The 27,468-nt window shown below is 35.8% G+C and overlaps 2 protein-coding genes across 5 annotated transcripts; both read right to left on the reverse strand.

Moving 5' to 3' along the window:
* Positions 1-715: 715 nt before the first annotated feature.
* LOC101888011 (dynein intermediate chain 2, ciliary) lies at positions 716-21,246 on the reverse strand. 4 transcript variants are annotated; one of them, XM_005183215.4, is made up of 8 exons: positions 20,969-21,246; positions 4,378-4,717; positions 3,989-4,317; positions 3,488-3,926; positions 3,351-3,428; positions 3,113-3,285; positions 988-1,628; positions 716-925 (listed from the first exon to the last, which is right to left on the reverse strand). In XM_005183215.4, the coding sequence occupies exons 1-8, from the start codon at positions 21,089-21,091 to the stop codon at positions 742-744; spliced, it is 2,307 nt and encodes a 768-aa protein (XP_005183272.1). In that variant the 5' UTR covers positions 21,092-21,246; the 3' UTR covers positions 716-741. The 4 variants fall into 4 exon arrangements, with proteins under 4 accessions (XP_005183272.1, XP_058983835.1, XP_058983836.1 ...); XM_059127852.1 differs by lacking the exon at positions 20,969-21,246 and adding an exon at positions 8,840-8,979; XM_059127853.1 differs by lacking the exon at positions 20,969-21,246 and adding an exon at positions 8,051-8,083.
* On the reverse strand, positions 21,162-27,456 carry LOC101887845 (uncharacterized). The gene is made up of 3 exons (XM_005183214.3): positions 26,224-27,456; positions 25,467-26,165; positions 21,162-21,826 (listed from the first exon to the last, which is right to left on the reverse strand). The coding sequence occupies exons 1-3, from the start codon at positions 27,387-27,389 to the stop codon at positions 21,526-21,528; spliced, it is 2,166 nt and encodes a 721-aa protein (XP_005183271.1). The 5' UTR covers positions 27,390-27,456; the 3' UTR covers positions 21,162-21,525.
* Between the last annotated feature and the right edge of the window lie 12 nt (positions 27,457-27,468).

Genomic DNA, 27,468 nt, shown 5'->3' on the forward strand with positions numbered 1-27,468 from the left:
CGACTCCAAATGTCCTGAGAAGGATTTTGTCCAAAGAGACCTAGGATCTAAAACCGTTATTTCTATGAGACACGTTTTGGCCGTATCAAATGTCATATGACTGATGGTATAACATATGCAGGGCCACGTCTTTGTATAGCCCACATATACACCCCTTTATTCGGTATTAGCCACATCATTAACCGGAATCGTTTAAAATTTCGCATTTGAGGTTCGTAATCGATACTACATCGAATATTCAGCTCTTTTCAATGAAATAGTTCCGGCTTTAGTTCAGCGATTTAAAGTTATAAAATAATTTAGTCTTTAATTTATTAGCAGTTCACTCATGCACTCTTTCTGTTTAGCAGTCTATTTGGCTCACATCTGATTTTGTATATAAACATTCGCTGCTTACATGAACCTCAGTCTCTTACTTTTGTTCTGAAAGTCTCTTTATAATTTCAAACATCCATTATTCTAGTTAATCTGTCATAAATCTGTCATCATTCTATATCTGGTTGTGGTCTTTGCTATTTACTTTCGTATGATTCGCTCGTTTCAGAGTGGGAGCAAAATTCGCTCGTAAACACGCAGATTTCAATCTTGCCGAAGACTTCTATTAACTAAACCTTTTATTTAAAATAAACGTTTCAATACCACCGGTAACAAAATAATTGAATTTACTCACATTGCAACTTGCCAAAATAATAAAACACACACACACACACACACATCTTTTTGGACCATCACATTTATTTTTCAACTCTGGACAGTTGTGGTGGTATCTTTGATGATTTCACCCTCGGGTAGTTCTCGCACCAGGGAAAGTAACTTTTCCAATTTTTGCACCTGCAACACAGACTGTTCCAAGTTCTGTTGTTTCTTGGGGGGCTTAACCATCTGACGCAAGTTGGGTGACAATTTCAGAGAGGTGACAGTGCCTCTGCAATAAAAAACTACAATCAATATCTAACTTATAGACTACAAATCGAACTAATTATTTACTTATCATCGCCCACAATGATAAATGGCAATTTCTCGTTAAACGACAAACGCGTCAATTTATTCTTCCTCTTCGGCACCACAGCCTGAATACAAATCGCTTTGTATTTGTTCACATTCAAATCGAAGACATAAACCTTTCCCTCATTAGTAACGGCTGCAAACACCGTACTCGAATACGGTGCCCATTTAACATCTCCCACTGCGGAGCCCAAATCGAAGATGAACAATGGTTCAGGACGCATGTCTTCCCAGATTTTAACACGCCAATCTCCGCTGCACGATATGAAAATATTCGAATTGAAGCGATTAAAATCAATACGATATACGGATAAATTATGGGCTCGATATGTCATGAGATATTTTGAGCTATAGGCAATGCTGCATTTGTAGATGCATCCCTCTTCGGTGCCCACTAGAAATATTTCAGGATCTTCGGGATGAAATTTCATGCAGGAGCCACAGCTACGCAGACGTAGTTCGGTACCATCTGGTCCCGAGACAATACCGTTTTCAAGGAACAGCGTTATTATTGTCGTCACCATTAATTTATTTTGCATCAGTACCCAATTGAAGACACGACCTCCCGAGGATACGGAATAGAAATTGATTTCACCATCGGCCATATCGGGACCCCATTTTATCTGTAAGGTGGGAGATTTTGAAAAATCATTAAGAAAAAATTAACAGAATAATTCTAAAGAACATCTAGAGGGCTTATTGTTAAGTAGGGGGTAGTAGAAGGTTTCAAAGTCTTCTAGAGCAGAAAAAAAACTTAAGACATTCTGGGGCGCAAGAAGTCCTCGAAATGTTCTAGGACGACAAATAACCTCGAGGTCTTTTAGGTCAGAAGAAGATCTTAAGGTTCCTTGGGCCAAAGAAGAACTTCAGATGTTCAATCGGAAGAAGATCTCAAGAACTTGACTGCAAAGGACCACAAGATGTTCTTGAGCGAAAAACGACCTCAAGGTCTTCTAGGGTAGAAGGAGACCGCAAGGACTTCTAGGCCAAGGGAGGACCTCAAGGTGTTTTAGGACCTTAGAGTCTTCTGGGGCAGAAGTAAGCCTAAAGGAATTTTAGGACATGAGAAGACGTAAATATCCTATAGAGCAAAAGGAGACCTCAAGGTCTTCTGTGGGATGAGTAAGACTGCAGGCTCACCTATGGAACGAAGAAGACCCCAAGATCTTCTATGCAATGAAGAAAACCCCAAGGTCTTCTGTGGAACGAAGATGACATCAAGGACTTCAATCGAATGAAGAAGACCTGAAAGAATTTTGTGGAAAAAAGGGATATCGAGGTCTCGTATGGAATAAATAAAACCTCAAGGTCTTTTATGGAAAGAAGAAGACCTCAAGTTCTTCTATAGAACGAAGAAGATCTCAAGTTCTTCTTTGGAACTAAAAAGACCTCAAGTTCTTCTATTAAACTAAGAAAACTTCAAGGTCTTCTATGGAACGCCTCATTGCCTTCTAGTGCAAGAAGAAGACCTTAAGTTATTTCAGGGCAGAAGGCTTCTCTGTCTTCAGAAGCAGAAGAGGACCTCACCGTCTGCAAGGGCAAAGGAAGATCTCAAGGTCTTATGATGCCCAGTATTTTATACAAAGAACAAAGTCTCGTCTTCTTCCGGAAAATTCAGTTAGGATTGTTCAAGGTTATGTCCTACAGTAAAGATATAGGACTCCCACACCAATAAAAGGAGATCTTAAGGACTTTAGGACTTCTCAAGGAAGACCTTCAGGAGTAGTCCTTAAAATTTTAATTGAGAAGTCCTAAAAAATTTCTAAGTAAAACCCTAATATCCCCTTTTGTTGGTGTGTAGTCCTATATCTTTATTGTAGGACATATCCTTGATCAACCCTAACAGAATTTTCCGAAAGAAGAGGAGAATTTGTTCTTTGTATAAAATACTAGGTACTCTTCTGATGAAGAGAAGTCTTAAAATTTTTCTAAGTAAGATCCTAATATCCCCTTTCGTTGGTGTGTAGTACTATACCTTTATTGTAGGACATATCCTTAATCAACCCTAACAGAATTTTCCGAAAGAAGAGAAGACTTTGCTCTTTATATAAAATACTTGGTAGTCTTCTAATGCACGTATCTCTGGATCAAAACCTTTAATACCTACCTCCCAGACACATTCGATGTGTTTATCGCCAACACCCATAGATACATACAAAGGTTCTCGATAATTCTCCTTCAGATTATAGACATGGACATTACCATCGTACAGACCAATTGCCACTAGGAAAGGATATTTTGGATGGATATCACAGCACATTACACCACTTTCGGTCATGACTGGAATCGAAAGGTTAAAAAATGGAACTTTAATAAATCTCCTTTCCTCATAACAGACTACCCACTTATATAGTCTGGATACGATGGATTCTTGACAGTAAAAAGACATATGGAACCCTCGCTGGGCTGTTTCATGAAGTCGTCTGTAAGAATATAAAAATTATGTAAAAAGTATTCGGATATATTTTCCTTGATTCCTTACGTGATCCAAAGCACACCGCAAACAAATCGTAATAGTAAGGATTAAACATGACATCGGTTACGCTCATTTTCTTGGTCCTTTCGTATTGAAATTTCCACAACGGTAGCAAAGTACCCTCGCCGTCTCTGAACTCATCGGCCGGATCCTCCCAATAACGATAATCATGAGCAATGTCCTTGTAGATATTTTGATTTATCATGCGTTCCAGTATCTGCCAGCATTTCAAATACTTCTTGTTCAGCTCCTCGGCCTGTGCTGCTTTCAGTTCCTGTTTGCTCATTTTCAACTCATCCTTGCGTTGCGCTTTCTTATCATCCTTTTTGTCGCGTTCCTTCTGCTGCTGTTCAAAATCTTCTGCATAGCTGTCATAAATGACCCATTGCAAGACATTGGCGCCATACTGGGATCGTGGGGGCGGTATGGTTTGGGTGTCGACATTCTGACAAAAAATATTGAGAGAGACTAGTTTTTAAAATCTCATGGAAGTGTGCTCCTCCTTACCCTAGTTGGATTGGTAAATGTCAATGCCGCTCTTTCACAAAAGTTAAATTGATTGATGAGCTTGCGTTTTTTACCTCCAGCGGCTGCGGCAGCTGGAGCTGCATCTGCGGTTTCTTCTTCAATCTTTTCACCCTCTTCGGCCTCGCCACCCTCTTCGGCAGCCTCTTCTTCGGCTTCTTCTTCGCCTTCAGCCTCCTCAGCCCCTTCCTCACCCTCTTTGCCTTCTTGGTCCTCACCTTCTCCACCCTCTCCGGCTTCACCGTCATCAGCTTTGGGTGGAGCAGCTTCAGCTTCCATTAACGAGTAACGGGGAGCCGGCAGGGGATAACCTAAGGACAAAATATGTGTAAAATAATAATTTCCACACAAAAAATAATACCCTAACTTACCAATTTCCCCACTTTCCTCCATTTGATATTTCGCCTCATCCGAATCGATATGAAGAGAATTACCGTCGAATTTTAGCAGGGTAACTGTATTACCGGCTGGCGGCAGGGGTACATAGGCCTCTTCCTTGAAACTATAGACGACCAAATTATGCACCACATTTGTATTGGTCGTCGTCAGAACTTTGGTTATTTCTTCTGATAATTCGGCTTCGGTTAAATCCAATTGGTTGTCAGGCTTGACCAATTGGCGCGACTTTACCCAGGCATCCAAGTCATCAGCATCACCACCACCAGCGCCATCTGTGGGTGGCTTTGGTTTGGCCGTTGAGGCACGATTAAGCTAAGATCCAAATAAGAAATCAAAGAAATTAACACTCCATCCCTGCTAATTGAAGCAATTTTTTGAAGATAAAATTTCTGTGCCAAGAGAAGAAGAGAGTATTGTGTGAATATTTGGACTCACCACAGAAAGCGTACATACATTCACATAAACATACATTTACTTAATCTACACTATATCGCTACAAATAGTTTTACGGCGGAGAGAAAAACTCGTGTGTTTTAAGAAGTTTGAAAAAAAAAAACGTTTCATGCCACATGCAGTTTTTGTAGTTTTATCTTTTTTACCTCATCCTCTTCATTGTCAATGACTGAACCTGTTTCGTTTACATTTCCAGGCTCTATGGACTCAGACTCAGATACGAAAGTTTGCTCAGAAGCCATGGATCGGTATTTAAATACTTTTTTTTTGCTATCTAAATTAACTAAATTATTTTATTTACAAAAGAAATGAAATAAAGATTGCATTAAAAATTATAAAGCTAGATATTCAGTTGTATTTACAGCAGTTTTTATAAGACAAATAATTTTGTGATTTTACCCAGTATGGATTTGATATTAAACAAATAAAAAGTGGGGACAGTGATTGAGAATCGTTCCTAAATATGAAATTTTTTTATCTTATATTTTTTAGTTTCAGTTTTTATTAAAATTTCAAAATTGGACAAATATTCCGTATATGTAGTAGTTTACACATTTGCTCCATTCGTGTTATCTTCCGAGAACATTTACTCACCAAAAGTTAGTTGAGACAAAAATATGCAAAATATTTATCATACAACAAAACAATGAACCATGGAGTTCCTGCCCACAAAGAAACACACATTTTTATACCCTACACCACAAAGTGGTAAGGGTATTAAGTCTTTGTGCATTTGTTTGTAACATGGAGAAGGAAGCGAGATAGACCCATAACTACTTTTGAGCATCTTCATAGAACCACTTTCTGAGTCGATTTATGCATGTCAGTCCGTCCGTCTGTAGCATTTATTATCCGATTGAGATACAATTTTCCAAACACTATTTGTTTGGCTCAAGGATGAACCCAATTAAAATTGGTGAGAATCGCAATATATCTACCATATATATCTTCAATTGATTTCGGATTAAAAGTGCACTAAATTGCCAATATCAGTCCAAATGACTTGAATTTTGGCACATCTGACCGAATTTCGTCTAGAAGTAAGTACATAAAAAAATCGGTTCACATATAGCTATAGCTGCCATATTTATTTTCCGTCCGATTTGGGGCTTTATGTCCCTTACATGCGTAATATGCACTCCACAAAAATAATATTTGGGACCAGATCAGATACAGCCCAGAAACACCTCTGTCAAAATATTTGAACGAATTTAGTCTAGAAGCAAGTACATCAAACAATTAGGTTCAAATATAGCTATAGCTCCCATATATATTTTTCATCCAATTTGGTGTTTAAGTTCCTCGCATACTCCACAACAATGATCTTTGGTACCAGATACAGATCAGAAATAAGTGCATAAAATTTTGTCAATATCGATTTAGATTTGGATATAGCTCCCATACAGGGTGAGATAAAAAAAATTGAAACAAAGTCAACCGCCATAATTTTTAAATTTTTTTTCATTTTATTGAATGAAACAAAAAATTTCGGAAATAGCTTCAAATTTTAGAATAATTACGAATTATGGCATTTTTGGTCCATTCCCGGCGAAGCGCTTGCTTAAGGTGATCGAAAATTTAATATTTTTTAGTGCCAACACCTTGCTTTCCAAAATACTCCAGAAACAATAGTCCAACTTATTGGTATACGGAGATTTTGGTGGCCATTGTGCGCTGGAAATGAAGCGAGGAACCTCATTTTGTAACCATTAATGGTCTGCGGCCAAAATGTTTGCGTGCCCAAGGCTTTAATACACCCTCCAGAATATTTTCGCGATAATATTTGGCATTTATTCTGATGCGGTCGATTAATACAAGCGGAGAGCGACCATCGGGTGTTATGGCGGCTCACACCATCACCATGGCCGGCGCTTGAGTTCTGGTGGCCAACTGATTTTCAGCTGACCTCTTTAGCAAGTAAACACGATCACTTTTGTTTGTTTACAAACTGCTGGACAACGAATGTTTTCTTATCGGAGAAAACTGAATTCGACAGTTCACCACTTTCGGACAAGCGAAGCAACTCTTTATCTCTTTGAGTCTATTTTCTTTCTGTTGCGGTGTAAGTTCTTGCACTTTTTGGAATTTCAATGGATTTAGCCCGAGCTCATTTTCCAATATTTGCCGAATGGAATATTGCGATATGTTCAGCTCACGAGCCATTTTCGGCCATTGCGACGCGAGTTTCGACCAATTCGCTTCTTTACTTTTCGAACCATTTCTGCTGATGTTGCTGTTTTCTTCCGTCCACTTCTTTGACGTCGGGCTACGCTACCAGTATCACGAAGTTTGGCACTTACAACGGAATTCAGCCCAAAAGCAATTACGAAAAATCGAAAAATCGGTTCAGATATAGCTATAGCTTCCATATATATGTTTCATCTGATTTGGTGTTAATGTCCCTCACATGCGTAATATGCATTCCACAACAGGGGTATCTGATACCGGACATCAGCTAAAACTCGAAACGACCTCTGCCAAATTTTTATCGAAATCGGTTCAGTTATTCGGTTATTGTCCACCATATATGTAATCTCAGCCCAATTGAATAGATTTTTTTCATATTCAACCGAATTGTACCATTTGGTGTAATTCGGTCCGGTATATCTATTGCTCCAATATAATCATGCACTATAGAGAAATATTAATTGCTTCTAGAGGTACAAAAGCCTCCGTCAGATTTGTTAAAAATCGATTCAGAGTTGGATATATTCCACAAGTTGTGACTACTTTAAAGCCAAGATACGCATTCAAATAAGGTTCATAGTTGTTAAGATCCACTTCACATAAATTCCAATATAACCTTTTTTGTTACAGGAGATCTACTACTGTTGTAGGGGGTCTTATAGTCGGCCCCGCCCGTCTTTTGACATTTCCTTATTGGCTTGGTTTGGTTTCTTTAAGTCACCCGACAACACAAGGAAATTTGGTAAGATATATCGTATTTAGTATTAAAAGCATGTCTGCAAACGGCAGACGATTTTCAAATTTCGGAATGACACTGGTTTCAACGATTCAAATTTGAAGTCATACATAGAGCCTATAATTAGCTGCGTAAAATTAAAATCACTTCTCTTAATGTTAATAAATCACATAAACATTCAATCAGATTTCATGTTAATCTTAAAAAGTTGTCATGGGGATTAGTTTTCATTTTTGTTTTTAATATATCTTCACATATGGAGTAATTACCAAATCTTCTTCATCCATTTGAAATCAAATATTTTTAATACGTTGCAGTTTCCACTTTATCCGATCAAAATAAAATAAATCCGTTTAAAATTACCGTTGAGCTAACTAAATTCAATTAATCTCAGCAATCGTATTGAGTTTCTGCTAAACCAATTTCAATGACAATTAATTTAATATATTTGTCACAATGTACAACTGTTAGCCAGCCAGCCAATGGAGGAGCCATACTGGGTACTAACCACAAAAAATATAATATAATCTATATATACCTGATCTATATATAGATTATCCTTCTGCCTTGAGTGTTTTAATGCGAAAACAACAATAAAACACCAATGTCTAATTAATCAAATATTTACAATGTTTGATGTTTATCCAATTATATGTATTTGGGTGTGTGTGTGTGAGGGAGTTTGTTTGAATGTTTAATTTAATGCATAAAATTAATATCTACAAATTGGTGGGAGTGTGTGTTTGTATATAATTTGCTTATGCTAATTGTTTTTTCGGTTTAATTTATTTTAATCCACTTGACTAATAGTTATGTTATTTATTACGATATCTACAACAGGAGCACATGGCTAAAAAGAATTCATGATTACAACCAAATGACTCGAATAAAAACTTTTTCAATTAACATATTATTTGTACATTTTAATTTTCTTCATAAAATCCACATTCATTTTAACCATGTTTGACTGTTGTGTGTTGTTGTTGTCGTTGTCAGCCTAATAATAATTATATAGATAGATATTTTTATTTGTTTATTTTTTGTTTCTTTCATTATACCACAACAGCTTTATTTGCAAGTTTCCACATTTTCTTTCAAATTGTTTCAACTGGTTAATTTTTCCGAATTCCAAATCCAAGTTATTTTTCACTTGCAAAGAGTTTTCCGTTCAAAGAGTTACTAACATGAAATGACGAAAATTAAATTTGTTTTGCCTTCCGCGAAGCGCAGCAAAGCTGGTAAATATTCTAAAGTTTTTGTTTGGTTGTTATGATTTTGTTGTTGTTTTCTTTGGTTTACGTCCATAGTTTGTTTTCTACTTGGAAATGTTGGTTGTTCCATTCATATTTCAGAGAAGGAAATGTACAGTGAGTTTCCGATAAAAAAAAGCCTTGGTTTTATATACATATTATATACATTATGCATCACATTGGACATTAATATATAAAAAACAGTAAGGAAAGGTCAAAATTCGGGCGGGGCCGACTATATGATACCCTACAACACTATGTGTAGAGCTCCCGTAACAAAAAAGTTTACGGTGCATGGTACGGAATATATAAAAAATATTTATTGGAGCAATAGGTATACCGGACCGAGTTTTACAAAATGGTAAAATTCGGTTGAATATGAAAAAATCTATTCAATTTGGGCTGATATTATATATATGGTGTGCAATAATCGTAACATCGGATGAAGATGTACATCGAAGGCACATAAAAATCTGAACCGATTTGGCAGAGGTATTTTCATGCAGTACCTGATGCCCTGTATCAAATACCATTTTTGAGGAGTACATATTACGAATGTGAGGGACTTAAAACCCCAAATTGGATGAAACATATATAATGGAGCTATAGATATATCTGAATCGATTTTCAAAAAATTTGAAGTACTTGCTTCTAGACTAAATTCGGCCGGAAGTTCCAAAAGTCACTCCATTTGGACTGATAGTAACCACCTGGTGCACAATAAACGTAAAGTCGTTCGAAAATATATGTGGGAGATATATCCAAATATGAACCGATCCTGATAAAATTTGGAATCGGTATTGCTGAGTGGTAGCTAAAAACGCCGAATTCGACTTAGAAAGTGATTCTATGAAGGTTCTTAAAAGTAACAATAAATCTTTTTCGTTCGTTTGGATGTTTTATTCACATTTCTGTAACTTTTTAATAATAAAGAGGAAAGGGGCCGACATTTTAAGGAGCATAGAATTATAAACTGTCTTTTAAAATATTTTTCAGGACACTTCAAAAGAAACTACATTAAGTATATACATTCACTACAGATTCACAATTTGGTATAGTTCCCCATTATGTATGTTAATGGTTCCAAATGAATTTCTCACTTTTTAGTCCTCATACAGCGATACTAACCGGCTTTACCCTTTTTTTAGTTTTTGAACAAATTTTTCAAAATTTTCGTACGTGTCAAAAAAAAGCATAAGGGCCGAACTGTGAATACCCTCTACTATTAGGAAAGAATTTGCAAATTTTCAAAAAAAAAAAACACAAAAAACATTAAAGAAAACATTTTTATATAAAAGTATCTGAATTCAAACCTGTTCCACCTTAAACTTTAAATACCAGAAAGACCTGTGGATAATGCTGTTAAACTTTTCAAACAAAGCCATAAAGTGGGTGTAGACCGTTGTATGAGGGCCATACTAAAACGGGAACCTTCATAGACAATTTTATACTTCAAGGATTGTGATCTACGAAATCTTCTTAAATACCAAATTTGAAACAATTTCGTGGGCAAATGTGACTAGGATTATCAAAATACCGAGTATCGGCGGGTATCGTTATATTTGGGCTATAAGAAAACGTGGACATAAATATTCAATGTTCTGCTGCCGGAGCTAGAGCCCATTATGAAAATGTGGGTTAATTTATCAAAATACCGAATATTGGTAGGTACCATTATATGAGGGCTATACAAAAAAGTTGTTCTGCCAAATTTTGAAGCTCTACTCAAAAAATGTGGGCTGTTTCGTGATTTTAACAGACAGACGAACATCGTTAAACCGAATTAGAATTGTATGCTGATTATTAGTATACATATATTTTATGGAGTCTACGACGATTATTTAGGAATGTTACAAACAAATGTAATATACCCTGCTTTTCAAGGCGGATGGTATAAAAATCCGTTGTAAATAAAATACTGCTTAAATGATAAAAATGCGGATTATACAAAGTAACCTTTATATTGGGGTCTATACGAAGACGTGGAACTGCCTATGTCATAGACTGTAGTACCCATAAGGAAATTGAAATACGAAATTTGAAACGATCCCGGTGAATAATGTCGCGAAAATAATCAAAATACCGAATAAAAGGAGGAACCATTCTATTACTATTATACGAAGACGAGGGCCTGCAAAGCCAATTTTCGGCTACAGGCTGCTGATTTCATTATAAACTTACAATACAAAAATTGAAACAAGTCCGGTGAATAATCTCGCAAAGATCATTAAAATATCGAATATCTGGAATTAGAGTTATATGGGGACTATACCAAAACATAGACCTATATTAACAGTTCTATGCAAGGATATTTCTTACAAAATGGGAACACATTTTGCCAATTAACAGCAAATTCGGGTTAACATTGTGACAAAAACACCAAAAAAACATCGATTCTAATAAATTTTAAGAAATATTTCCATATTATATGGTTCATATTCTCCCACTCTATTATACACTCGAACATGAGGAAACCCTAACAAAAGTCTTGTAGGAAACCACTGTACATTTCATTCATAATAGCATAAGTTTGTAAACAAAAGGGGGTTTCAAGCATTACCCTAACTGAAAAAAGGGTTCTTGTTGTTGCTATTTATTTTCATGCATTCATTAAAGTCAATATTCAATCATTTGTTTTATTTTCTTCATTTCACTCGACTATGTTTTACAATGCCACATATAAAAACCGAAACAATTGCAAACAAACTTACTTACTGCCAGATAGGCAGACAGACAGTCAAACACAATTGGCAAACAATACGTCAATAACATTTCCCTCAATACTACAGAATACTCGTCGTCGGAAAGAGAGAGAGAGAGCGTGGTAGACATTGAACTATAGAACAAGGATGTATTCAAGGATAGTTTGTAAGAATGGGTAGATTAAATGGTTAAGTGATGATGTCTCGACTATATATGGCGTGTAATGTCAAATGTCATTTTGTGAACTTTAACCGTTAATAATAGCCAAACAACAAATGCAACAAAACGGCAAAATGTAAATGAATAACAAAAGAATGCCGCTTTCATCACCTTTTATGGCTGAACTTTAATAGTTTTGCTTGAGTTTTGTTCGACTAAATCGACTTTTGTAATTGTTTTAATTACTATTAATTTAATTGGCAGAGTATAGGAAGTAGGCATTAAGATTCCTTGAATTCTTTTTGTCACAAAAACGGTAGTTCCTGAATGCTAATTTTTAGAGGGGCATTGTTTTCAAAGAGTTAAATATGAACAAGTAAAAAAACAGTAAGTTTGGCCGGTCTGAACTTTGAATATGGGCATATACGATATTATGGACCCATATAAACAATTCTATTTCAGGGGGTAAAGTATTCACGAAGAACTCCTTGTGTAGAATTTCAGACAATTCCATTGAAAATGTGGCTAAAATCATCAAAACACCAAATATCGGGGGGTACCGTTATATGGGGGTTATACCAAAACTTGGACCTATAATTACAATGACTCGCCACGCGAGCTAGAACCCATTATAACCTACACACACCAATTTTTAGACAAATTCTTGGAAAAATGTGGCAAAAATCCTCAAAATACCGAATATCGGGAGGTCCGTTTTATGGGGGCTATACCAAAAAGTGGACCTATATAGATGATTCCCTTCCAGGGGATAAAGTACTCACAAGGAACTCCTTGTGTGAATTTTTAGACAATTCCGAAATATTGTGGAGGGTGTATTAAAGTCTTGGACACGTAAACATTTTGGCCGCACACCTTGGACATTCCCGCTGGACTCAGCACAATCGCGTTCAGCACGCGCCACCCAAGAATGATTACAAAATGAGGTTCCAGGCTTCATTTCCAGCGCACAATGGCCACCAAAATCTCCGGATACCAATTCGTTGGACTATTGTGTCTGGAGTATTTTGGAAAGCAAGGTTGGCACTAAAAAATACCAAAGTGTCGATCAACTCAAGCAAGTGCTTCGCCGTGAATAGGCCAAAATACCGCAGAGCAACATTTGGGTAGCGTGTGACGGTTTCATTGGCCGTTCGAAGGCCATAATTCGTACCAAAGGTGACGAATTCGGACAAATCTAAACTTATTCTAAAATTTGATGCTATTCCCGACATTTTTGCTTTCATTCAATTAAATAAAAAAATGTAAAAATTACGTTTAATTTGGTTGCAGTTTTTTTTGAACTCACCCTGTATATATGGGAGCTATATCCAAATATGAACCGAAATTGACAAAATTTGAAACATTTGTTCCATAGCTGTATTTGATATCTGGTACCAAAGATCATTGTTGTGGAGTGCATATTACGCATGTGAGGGACTTTAAACCCCAAATCGGATAAATCATATATATATGGTAGCTATAACTATATCTGAACCGACTTTCACCAAATTTGAAGTACTTGTTTTTAGAATGAATTCGGTCGGATGTACCAGGTCATTTGAACTGATATTGGCAATTTGGTGCACAAGTAACCCGAAATCACTTGAAGATATGTATGGGAGCTATATCTAAATTTGAACCGATTCTCACCAATTTCAGCAGGGTTCGTCCTTGAGCTAAACAAATATTGTTTGGAAATATTCATCTCAATCGGTTAGTAAATGCTACCTCAGAAAGAGATTTTATGAAGATCCTCAAAAGTAACTATGGGTCTATCTCGCTCCCTTCTTCATGTTACAAACAAATTCACAAAGACATAATACCCTTACCACTATGTGGTGTAGGGTATAAAAATCCACCAAGAACACATTATGGATATCAAGTAATGGATCGTTTTACATTATGCAATCATGTAATGAACCGCATAATTTCCTTCATATATACTGGTCAAAAGAAAGCTTTTATTAATTTCAGCATCAGGAAAATATTATAGGTCCACGTTTTTGTATAGTAGCCATATAACGGTACCTCAGGATATTCGGTATTTTAATGATGTTTGCCACATTTTTCCACGGATTTGTCGAAAATTTGGTATTTGTGGTTCATAATGAGTTCTATTTACGGCGTCAGAACATTGAAAATGTAGGTCCATGTTTTCCTATAAGCGAATACACACCGATACCCGATGTTTTGATGATCCTAGTCACATTTACCCACGAATTTTTTTAAATTTGATATTTAAGAAAATTTGGTAGATGACAATCCTTGAAGTATAAATTCCCATTTTTGTATGGCCCCCATACAGTGGCCTCACCCATGGTTTTTTGAAAATTTTAACAGCATTATCCAAACGGTCTTACTGGTATTTGTAATTTAAAGTGGAATACGTTTGACTTCAGATACTTTTACCCAAAGGTAGAAGTTTGGCCCGACCGAACTTATTGTTTTTTACTAAATTCAAATATTTTGCTTACAGAAATTTTCTTTCAGTGTAGTTATTGCATTTCATATCCTTGCATTTTTTGCACCTACACACAAATATGGAAATATGTTTTTTTGTCTCCATCATCATTCGACATTTGCTATTGTTTTAATAACTTCCGTGACAAAATTAAATATCAACAATTTTGGGCGGTGGTAACGGTGCTGTTTGGTATCAAAAATTGGAAAACTCAATTAAGTGTAACTTCATATCGAGGCATATTAAAAGGTAATAATTTTTTGTTCTGCATGATGATAACCCGTTCTCTTTGCCAGAATTGAAATATACAGGGCGTGAGGGTTGAAAATAATAATAAGTTTGATTTTTTGATATGAAATTGCATAAAAGCCACTTGACTTTCATATAAATTGCCATTATCAGGTGGAATTTTGGAAAGAAAGGATAACAAAAGAACAAATGGGATAAAGTGAAAATGAAAACTATAGACAATGAATTTATTAAAGTGGATTAGAAAATATTTGAATAAAAAAAGTTGACGAAAATGTTATAATGGAATTGTGTAAAAAAAATCAAAACAAACCTTAAATCCGAATAAACATTTTTTGCAAAGTTAAAAAATCTATATATACAGAAAAAACCGATGTATAAAGTATAAAACTTGCAAAATGTCCGTAGAATGTTAAAAATCAAGTGTTATATGCTGCTATTTGAAAACGTGGACCTTCACAAAACATATGGAAGTACAGTTATGTTTTGTCTATAAATAAAACTTGGACCTATACCTTACTGACAATATATATTCCCAATTTACAGCAAATTCGATTTAAAGCTGTGACTAAAACTCCTATACAAAAACATACCCATTTTCAATACCAAAAGTCCTGCAGACCTAAAACACTTCTGAGTACAATTATATTAACCTATTTCATTTTGTTCGAAATTAAATTTGATAAAATCTTCAAAAAAGTAAAGTATCTCATCGAAATAGCAGTCTCTTTGGATTAAATCAGTTTCAGGACATTTGGAGTCGATCTAGAGGTGTCCATCCGTCTGTCTCGCTGGCTGATGCGCACTATAACTCTCGAAGCGAGTATCTGATTTGGTCCAAACTTGGTACATCGTAATATTATTTTCAAACAAAGATCGAGCTCGGATATGGGCAATATTGGCCCACTTCGTCTGGTACCTCCCCATTCCGATTTTGCTCAAAATTTGCAAATCCCAAATTAGTGCTAAGTCAGGTGAGGAAATGGACAATATAATGTCCATTTCCAACACCCTCCACCCTCTTCTTATACCCTACACCACAATGTGGTCAGGGTCTTATGTCTTTGTGCATTTGTTTGTATCAGACAAAAGGAAACTATATCGATCCACAGTTCCCTTTTATGATCTGCATAGAATCACATTCTGAGTCGATTTATGCATGTCCGTCCGTCGGCCTGTCTATCTGTTCATATATTTTAGTAAACAAAGTACAGGATGCATTTACTGCCCGATCCAGATAAAACTTTGCACAAGTCATTTGTTTGGAAATAAGAATGCCAAATATGGTCGAAATCGGTTCAGACATCGATATAGCTCCCATATATATTGTTCATCCGATTTGATATTTTTGTCCTCCGCAGCCGTAACTCGTTCGATTTGCCTTTAATTGTGCACCAAACGTGTGAAATTAACCCAAATGGGATGGAATTTGTGACTTACGACCAAATTGAGCCTAGAAACAAGTATATCAAATTTGGTGAAAATCTGTTCAGATATAGCTATAGCTTCCATATGTATTGTTCCTCCGAGTTGATATATTTTTTATTTGTTATATAAAGTTTTACTGAATATGCAAATGGGTGTATGGTATCATAAAGTCGACCCTCCCGACATTTAGACTTTCTTGGCTGGTTCATCATGTCCTCATAAAATGCAAAATGAGCAACGGATTCTCTTCCAATTTCAAACATCCCAATATTTGTGTTAACACAAGATCTGACATGAAGATGTTACATATCGAACCACTTATTCTGGTACGTTCCCACATAGGGCTAAAATCTTGAATAATCATGAAGCTCCTAAAACTCGGCACATTCAAATATTTGTATCAACACAAGTTCAGGTGTGTGGATGGAATATGTCGGTCCACTCCTTCTCGTATTTTCCCCATAACGGGTCAAATTTTAAAATAATAATATCTCTCCTAAAATACAATAAAAGGATCCGATTCTCTTCAACTTTTCAAATATCCCAATATATATTTTACACAAAATCTGGTATGAAGATGTTATATATCGGACTACCTTTCTACCATGGGTAAACATTTTGAATAATTACGACTCTCATACAAATACGAAATAAGCACCCGATTCTCTTCAAATTTCACGTATCCAAACAGACATAGATTCGGTACGAAAAAAACTCAACAGCAGTCCGCTCCTTCTGGCACATGCCCCACAAAGGACCAACATTTTCAACATTTATACCACTATACAAGACAAAAAATAAATACAAGGAAAATCGAGCAGATAATGAAAGAAGACCTTAAGAAGAAGACATATGTCTAGGCGTTTTGAAAGCTTACATTGCAAAGTAACCTAAATTGAAGAGGAACGTTTCTCCAAAACTATTAAACGCAGTTTCTTAAAAACTGTGACACCTTTTACCTAAAACGAAATTAAATGTTACTTCAATGCATTAACTCGAAACCAGTAAGGAAAGGTCAAAAGTCGGGCGGGCCCGACTATATGATCTCCTACACCACTATGCGTATATAGTAGAGCTCCCGTAACAAAAAAATTTATATTGGGAATTTTGTGGAGTAGATCATACCAACGATGCGTATCATGGCTGTAGCCACAATTTGTGAACTATATCCAACTCTGAATCGATTTTCAACAAATTTAACGGATGTATTTGTACCAATAGTACCAAATAATATTGCTGTATAGTGCATGATTATATTAAACAAGTAAAAAACATTAAGTTCGGCCGGGTCAAACTTTTAATACCCTCCACCTTAGGGTAGAGTAAATATTAGAAGATATGTGGCACAAAGCATTAAAATGCCGAATATCGGCAGGTACCGTTATATTGGGGCTATACCAAATCGTGGACCTTCTCGTATTTTCCCCATAACGGGTCAAATTTTAAAATAATAATATCTCTCCTAAAATACAATAAAAGGATCCGATTCTCTTCAACTTTTCAAATACCCCAATATATATTTTACACAAAATCTGGTATGAAGATGTTATATATCGGACTACTCTTTCTGGTACCTTTCTACCATGGGTAAACATTTTGAATAATTATGACTCTCATAAAAATACGAAATAAGCACCCGATTCTCTTAAAATTTCACGTATCCAAACATTTTTATTAACGCAAGATCTGGTGTGAAGGTGATAGATATGGGTCTACCTTTTTTGATACCTCTCCTACAAAGCGTAACAATTTTCAACAGTTATATCTCTCATAACATGCGAAGCATGTCGGCGATTCTTTTCAAACTTGGTAAATCTACATATTTTTTTCAATCAGAGATCTGGTGTGAATATACAATTTATCGTCGCACTCATCCTTGTACCTCCCTCAGTGAAGTGGAAGTGAAGTGAAGGAAGTAGTCGATACAGTCCAAATCGTTATCACCTCCATAAAGGGTCAACATTTTGAATATTCATAATGTAAATCAAAATACCTAGATGATATAGACTGAGGATATACATCTTGAAATACGCCTCAGTTTTGTAGCGGTAAAATTATTGCTGAAATATTCCCGAAAATCCTAGCTTTACACTCTCCATCTGAGATGTTTTATTATATTACTTATAATGATAATGCAGAAGAACTCTGAGCTAGATAGAGATATTTGAGGTCCCCTATTGATAGCAGACTTTTGAGTTTAAGTTGAGTTCTATAGAAAAAATGATAGTCCAGAAAATAGATAGATAGATAGATAGATAGATAGAAAATAGTCCAGCTATTCTATAGATATATAAAGGACTGCCTCTGAAGACATTTAAGCAGTTTTTAAAGCTATTGACAACATTTTTCCATTATTTGGTATTTGAGGTCTCCATGGAGTATTTTCACTCCGCACATGTTGTGGCGGAATTGGTTATCATTTAATATCAAGGGTTTCCTTGAGTACATCAACTCTGTACAGAAAAAAAAAAACAAAATGTTGCGTTTCAGCGCTCACCCGGCTCACCAGATTCAAAAAATTGAGAATATTTTAAAAATTGCATTCATGTTGGGACTTTTCGCTAAAACGAAGAAAGTTATCTGAAAATAAACCAAAATCTCATAGAAATCGAACAGACGTAGATTCGGTACGAAAAAAACTCAACAACAGCCTGCTCCTTCTGGCACATGTCCCACAAAGGACCAACATTTTCAACATTTATAACACTATACAAGAAATAATTACAAGGAAAATCGAGCAGATAATGAAAGAAGACCGTAAGAAGAAGGCATATGTATAGGCGTTTTAAAAGTTTACATTGCAAAGTAACCTAAATTTAAGAGGAACGTTTCTCAAAAACTATTTATGTGGAGTAGATCATACCAACGATGGATCTTGTTTGAATGCGTAGCCACAATTTGTGAACTATATCCAACTCTGAATCGTTTTTTAACAAATTTAACGGATGCATTTGTACCTGTAGTACCGAATAATATTGCTGTATAGTGCATGATTATATTAAAAAATATTTATTGAAGCAATAGATATACCGGACCACCAAATGGAAAAATACGGTTAAATATGAAAAAATCCACCCAATTTAGGATGATATTGCATATATGGTGGCAAATAATCGTAAAATCGGATTAAGATGTATATCGAAGGTATATAAAAATCCGAACGATCTCGATAAAATTTGGCAGAATTATTTTCTAGCTGTATCTGATGTTCGGTATCAAATATAGACTTAAAACTCCAAGTCGGGTGAAACATATAAATGGGAGCTAAAGCTATATCTGAACCGATTATCACCAAATTTGATATACTTGTTTCTAGGATGAATTCAGTCGGAATTGCCCAGATTCAGTTTATTTGGGCTGATATTAGCCCTTTGGTGCACAATAAACCTAATATCGGATAACGATGTCGGATATGGAGGCTATATCCAAATCTGATTCGATCTCAATAAAACTTGACAGAGGTATTTATTTTGGGCTATATTTGATATCAGAGATTTTCACCAAATTTGATGTACTTGCTTCTATACTGAATTCGGTTGGATGTGCCAAAATTCAGTTCATTTGGGATGATATTAGCCATTTGGTGCACAATAAATATTAAATCGGATAAAGATATATGTTAGAGTTATATTCAAATCTGATCCGATATCGATAAAATTTGACAGAGGCATTTTTGGGCTGTATTTGATATCTGGTACCAAAGATCAATGTTGTGGAGAGCATATTACGCATATGAGGGACTTAAAATCCCAAATAGGATGAAACATATATATGGGAGCTATAGCTATATATGAATCGATTTTCACCGAATGTACTGCATATGTACTTGCATATATACTGAATTCGGTCGAATGTGCCAAAATTTAGTTCATTTGGGATATCGGATAAAGATATATATGGGAGCTATATCCAAATCTGATCCGATATCGATCAAATTTGGCAAAGGTATTTTTGGGCAATATCTGATACCAAATATTATTCTTGTAGAGTGCAAATCCTGTATGTAAAAAATTGCTATAGGTCTTCTCAGAAATCCGACGTAGATATTTCAGAAGTCTCCTATGTCTTTTGTACAGAAAATAACCATTAGAAAACTTATTCTTTACGAAGAAACTTTAGAAGGCCTTCCTTTTCCAAGTGATGTCTGGCAAATCTTTCTCTTATGGGTAAAACCAATTGCATTTTTTCTCTGAGTGGTTTAGCTCTGGAAACTTTTCTCCATCTATAGAAGATCTATAGAACACCTCTCCCAATAAAATTCTCTAAAAGGTCTTCTCTCATAATAGAAGATCTGTGGGTGGCATCTGAGAGGTATTCTCTGTATAGAAGACGTCTAGAAGACAACTAAATTTCTTCTCACTGAAGAAGATATCTGAGAGGTATTCTTTCTATAGAAGATCTCCAGGATTTGTTTTTACTATTTATGAATTCCTGGCACCTAGAGTAGAATTTTGTGACAAATAATTTTGTAGAATATTTTTCTTGCAACGATCCAGTTTAAAAATAATTTTAACCAGTTTTCAAAAAAGGGCCATAATCCTCGTATTGTTTTCAGTAATGTTGCCAAAGACACCATATATCTAATATGTAGGATATACCTATTGATATTCGGCATTTTGTATGTGATTTCCCGATCTTTGATTCGGTTATGAAATTCATGCACGAGCCACATGACAGCACTAGATCTAAGTTTCAATTCTTGTTCCATGAGAATATGAAACAAATGCCTTTATAAAGGATATCAATTTAACTTGAGCTTTCGTCCTGAATAATGAATTCTGTTAGGGTAGGGAAAGTGAGACATTGTGATTTAGGTAGCGTATCATTTGAATAATCAAACACCTACCCAAACACACGTTCAACTATTTTTCCTTGTATACGTATTCGAATGTTTAATTTTTTTATTTTATTTCCATTGGCGTTTTCCCGAAACTTACCACTTTATGTGAACCTTTGCCTTTTAATGTTGATTTGTCGCCACCAGCTCCAGTGGAACCGCCGCCGACGCCACCAGCTACACTTTGTAAACCAATTTTAACTTTTCTGTCAACAGCAGCCATTTTCAGATTTGGAATACCTTAACACATCAAATATTGGTCGGACTTCGTTAATATAATCATACCAAGTAAATATCTTGTTCCACGAGTTTTTTATTTAGTTTCGACAACAATTGTTTATAAGAAAAAATATATTAAATAAAAATTATTGCAATAGATTTGTTATGGACATTTAATTTCTTTCAATAAATAATAAAATTGTCAAAATGATTTTGACTTTTTTTGGATTTCGTTTGTTTTTTTCTTTCTTTGATTAAAGGAAAACAGAAACAGGTAGGAAACGAAATTGACAATAAAAATCAAACAAATAAAACAATCGAAAAATATTTGTTACTATAGAAATTTAGGGTTATCGATTTGTTGTGCCAACCGGCAAACCCAGCCCCAGCCCACGCTCTGTCGTAATAAACAATGACATGACATGGCAAGATTCTTTTTCAATCCCTTAATGTTTTGAAATGATAATAGCGATTTTTGGGTCCTGGTAAGTAGAGATGTTGCAAAAATTCCTTTTCATCAAATTGATTTGATTCGTAGACAAATGGTTCTCTTGCTTCCATGCTGTATTCCGAGTTTGATGCTATCTGCCCATAGACACTTCCATCGGTTTCGAGTTTAAAGGATTCTTGACTTTGTAAGGGTGAGGTTTGCGGCGATGTCACAAATTCTTTGGGTTTTTGGGAAAGGCATTCTTTTTGCTTTTCACGTTTCGCCAAAACTCGTAGAAGTATTGGATTCCTATATGTGATGAGTTATAGATTGTATATTAAGTTAGCAGTTCAAAAAAAAAAATATTTCAATGAATGGAAAGAGTATATTATGGCTAGACAAATACGGTCTCAGCGAAAATCAATGTAGTCGGAGAGTCAAAAAATTAGAAGAAACCCAAAACCTAGGGAATTTACGTTTCTCTAAAAAAATCCTATAGCTCTTTTCAGAAATCCGACGGCAGATATTTCAGAGGTCTCCTATGTCTTTTGTTTAGAACATTTAGAACATTTATTTTTCAAAATGGTACAATAAAAAGGTAGGGTAGAGCTACCAACTGAGTACAATTTTTTTCTAAGTGTGCCCGACTTCTGCCAATTTTGTGTATGTATTTATTGTTTTGAAAAATGAAAACAAAATATTTTAAAAACCAATGATTGGAAGACACATACATTGCGGCTCGCGCAGTAATGCTATTAACAAGTTTAGCCATGAAATTGAAATATTGGAGAGTTTGGATCTTATTTTTGAGAGAAAATCCAGGCATTTCATTCATTTTTCGCGCTATTTAAAAAAATTGAAAACAACTTGTTGTATATAATTTTGAATGAGTCTGACAGGAAGCGAGCATAGCCTCAGGGCTGTATTTCTGTAGTTTTACGAAGCTGTTCTACCTCCTTATTGTACCATGATTTTTCACAAACAACCTTTAGAAGGCCTCCCTTTTCTAAAAGATGTCTGGGAAAATCTGCTTCTTATGGGTAAAACCAATTGAATTTTTTCTCTGAGTGGGTTAGCTCTGGAAACTTTTCTCCACATGGATAGTATCCTATATATAGAAGATTTCTGAGGAAACCCTTAGAATACAACTAAAAGTTTTTCTTACTAAAGAAAACATCTGAGAGGTATTCTTTATATAGAAGATCTCCAGGAGGTCCTATCTCAGCTATGGGAGATTTTTTCCAAATTTAAGACCTCTGGGAAATTTCAACCTCTGAGAGAAGGCCGTTGGGGTTATCTTCACATAAAAGGTGTCAAAAAATTAGAAGCAGAGAGTATATGCTTGGGGAAAATTGACAAAGCCAAAGAAAGAAGATCGGAAGGTTATCTACCCTCAAAGAGCAGAAAAAATGTTTAACAAAATCAATTGGGAAATAGTATCAATACCCACGAAATAAATTACATCAGAGAGTATCTTAATATAGGTTACCTCTTTAAACTTTTGTACACACTGATGATATCCTATGAACTGAAGACCGCTGAGAGATCCCCTCTCAATAAAAACCTTAAAAAGGTCTTCTCTCACAATAGAAGATCTCTGGGTAGTCTACGCTTAATGAAATATCTACGGAAGTTATTCTGAGTCTGAGAGGTATTCTCTGCATAGAAAGCCTCTAGAAGGTATCTCTCAACGTTAGTCAACTAAAACTTATTCTTACTAAAGATTTCTTCTTTCTGAGAGGTGTTCTTTCTATAAAAGATCTCTTCAAGAGGTGCCATATTTATGTTAGAAGCTTGTGTAGGGTTAACCTACTTTAAAAGGATTTATTTTAAGTATACGTAATGGATATGACAATTTTAATCCAAATCCAGGGGGTAAGCACAATTTTTTGTAAACGTACTGTTATAGGGAAATTTGATACTTGATATGAATATTTTGGTCCTTGACGTCATCATTCTAAAATGATGCTTTGTAGGAGAATTTTGCATAAAGCCACAAGAAGTACGACTTTAAACCTAATATCTGTTTGAAATATTCATGAATTCCTGTTGTTAAGGAAGAGTTGGCCATTCGATTGATTCTGGGACCAAATACCAATTTAGACAAATCCGTGAACAAATTTAGCGAAAATCGTCAAAATACCGAATATCGGGAGGTACAGTTATATGGGAGCTATACCAAAATGTTGGCCGATATATCTCATTTCCAATACCAAACATCCTAAACACAATACAAATTGTTCTGTCCAATTTTTAAGTTCTACATCAAATAATGTGGACTGTACTTTGAATTCCCGGGCCAAACTTTGAATATCCTCCACCATTTGGAAGAAACTTGAAAAATTTCAACAAATTTTAAAAAATTCCATTTAAATGTTGACCTTTATAAGGGGGCTATACGAAGACATGGATATGTTTTGTTTATGAATGTTTAAACATAGGCTGTAATACCCATTACAAACTTCGAAACCGAAACAATTCGGGTGAATTATGTCGCTAAAATCATTAAAATACCGAATATCGGGAGGCACCATTATATGGGAAAACGTCATGGCTCATTTACGAACTTAACCTGACTACAGGCAAAATGAACTTGTGTGCAATATTTTAGACTTCTATTTCAATTCGTTCGAAATATAGCGTGATTACAACAGACAGACGGACACACAGACAGACGTCCTAGAATTTTACGCTCATCCAGAATTTGTAGGGTCTATCATGAATATTTCGAGGAGTTGCAAACGGAATGACAAAGCTAATATACCCCTCATAGCATGGTGGGGGGTAAACAAAATCTGCTGAAAAAATACGTGCGAATTTGTTAAAATATCGAATATTGGGTGCTATACGAAAATATAGACCTGTATAGCCAACTATCTGGCAGAAAATGCGGTACATATTGTAAAATTTTGAGATAACTCCGTTTAAAAATTGGCTAAAAGCGGCAAAATATCGAATATAGGGAGAAATGCGAATGTGGGGAAAAACGATGATGTGGATCCGTACAGGTAATTTTCGGTAGTAGGAAGTGGTACTCATAACGAACTCTAAATACCAAATTTGAAACAATTCAATCGAAAAATGTTACTTAAATTATCAAAATACCGAATACCGTTAGGTACAGTTATTTGGGGGCTATAAAAACAGGTGGGCCTATGTAAACAATTTTCTATCAGAGAAGATAGTCCCTATTGGCAACACCAATCATCAACCTCGAAATATTTCGTTAAACAATGTCGCAAAAATCGACAAAATGCCGAATTTAGGGAGGTACCGGTATTAAGTAGTACCTATTATGAATCCCAAATACTAAATTTGAAAACATTCTGGCAACGGTGTGACACAATTAATCAAAATACGGAATATCGCAAGATACAGTTATATCGGACCTTTACCAAAATGTTGACCTATATGTACATTTTCTGCAAGAACTGTAAATTCTGGATAAAATTGTGACTTATCTACTCATAACACCTTAAATCTGCCCGCATAGTTATATGGGGGCTATACCAAAGCGTGGACCTATACAGCCCACACAGTAAATCTTGCTGTCCTAAAATGAATTCAGTGAAATTTTGTCCACATAATTCACTCCGTTCGGAAGCCAAGGAGATGTTCAAGAAAGGACAGACAGACAGACGGACATGGCTAAGTCGACTAAGAATCTTATGCTAATCAAGAATATATATCGTTTTGTCGGGGAGTTACAAATAGAATGACAAAATTAATATACCCTCCAAAGCGATTTTCTGTAATTCAATTATCTTGCGTAACAGTATAATATAGTCGCCCAGCCCGACTTTTGATTTTTCTTTACGGGTTTTTCGTTCTATCGTAAACAAAATTCGGTTTTCGTAATAATATTTTTACATTCCTGCAGCATCTCAGTTTGCAAAATGTATGGAAAATCTTGAATATGACTTTTGTCTGACGGTCTTTTGATACTTACGTCGTTGTGTTCAACCACTCATCAATGTCCTCATCGGTTTTAGTTTGATCTCCAATATAAGGATTCTGGATAATGAATTTGTTCCTCTTCAAAATCACCGCAATATCTTGCTCAGTTTCTTCATCCAGACCACAGGCGAGGTAATCTAAATTCAATATTTTTTCATTTGAATTCAGTGATAGCATCATCTGATCTGCAGCTTTTGGGCCAATGGGAATAGCGGTAATATCCAAATGCATTAAAACTGAATGTTGCCTCAGCAACTCATGGGCCACACAACAAATGAACCCATCTTCCGATAAATAAGTTATACCTCTCAAATTCAACGAAGAGATATGTGGAGTACCCAAAATATTCGATATCAAAGCATGAAGAGCATCATCATTTATTGGATTACGTGCAAGACCCAAATACTCCAAAGTTCCTTGGGTGTAATGGCTTAAAGTTTCACCCAATGTCCTTAGGGTCTCCTCGCCCAATTGATTTGATTCCAATTCCAGACCACGAATGCTTTGCGTATTTTCAAACAGTTCATATAGGGCATTGCCACAATCATCCATTAGCTGGTCATAGCCAAAGTCCACAGATTCTATTTTCTCGAGGTGTTTTAAACCCCGAATTAGGGTCAAAAGTTTTTCGGCATCCATTCGGCTGTTGCGTAAACGAAATATTCTTAATTGTGGTGCCAAGGATATGCCGCTGGAAAAAATGGAATTTTAGCTCCGATGTCTTTCTTAAAAATATCTAATGAACTCACTAGGCCAAGTTCTTTATATCCTCGTGGGAGAAATTGTAGTGACGCTGATGATATTGCCTACCCTGCAGTGGCCCCGAAAATTCTAAGGTGAAATCTGTCAGGCTCTTCAAGTGTTGTACAAATCTCAGATCAATGTGATGACAGTGTTCGGCAGGGTAATTATAACCCCTCTTGTGTTTTAAATATAGCTCCAGATTTCGACGATCCACAATAAACTGCTCACCATCATCTTCACTTTCGGAAATTTCAATTTCGAAAACACTTTTCGGTAGTTTGTTTTTCTTTTTCTTCTTCTTTTTAAGTTCTTCGGCCGCCTGTTCCTCCTCGTGACGTCTGGCCTCACGTCTCAGACGTCTTTCTTCTTTTTCCTGACGAGCATTGGCTTTGTCTTGTCTAAGAATTTGCCGGGCAATTTTGCGTTGCTCTTTCTCTTCCGCCAATTGTTGGGCCAAGGCTATTTGGGATTCAGTCTTGGCTTTTAGCTCTTCGTCCACATCACCCTCCTCGGAAGTAGGTATGGGTGAATCAGTAATCTCATCATTCGTATCATCATCTTCTTCCGTCGTTGATGAATCCTTTTTCAAACTAAAATATTTCTCAAAGGATCTTTCCATCAGCGACTGCAAACGTTTGATATGCAACTCAAGAACAAATTCCTGTATCTTTTGCAACAATTCTGACATTTCCTCCGCAGGCCAATATTCGGCTGGACAAGCCTCCACCATTTCCACTAGTTTCAAAGAAATTCCCAAATTCTTCCAATTTATATTCGATTGAAGGGACAAACTTTTGTCAGGATGTTTATTTAGCACCAATCTCTTCCAAAATCGTTCCGAGGTTATGTGACAGCATTGGTTTAAGGGCATATCAATATCCAATGAATCATAATGTACCATTAACTTTAAAGGATCATCAGCTATGATGGGCAAGGGATCAGGACCGAATGCCCGGGCCAAACAACGCACTGAGAGATCTGCCAATGTCCCCAAGTTGTAGTTCTCTATAAATAATTCGGGAAAGATTGTTCGTCGTCGTTCCAACTTTTTGACATTCTCCGATGGTCGGTAGAGTTCGTGAACCAAACGCAAATCTGGTTCATTCGGAAATGCGAAGGTATTTACATGTATTGGTGTGGAAAATTCTTCTAGGGATGTTTGTTCTTCCATTTTGTGTTTCAAAAATTTTTATAATTTTTGATTTTTAAAAATAAAAATTGAGTGTTAAAATCTCCAAGTTTATTTTCTA

This window comes from Musca domestica, unplaced genomic scaffold, assembly GCF_030504385.1.
Source record: "Musca domestica strain aabys unplaced genomic scaffold, Musca_domestica.polishedcontigs.V.1.1 48, whole genome shotgun sequence".
Taxonomy (NCBI): domain Eukaryota; kingdom Metazoa; phylum Arthropoda; class Insecta; order Diptera; family Muscidae; genus Musca; species Musca domestica.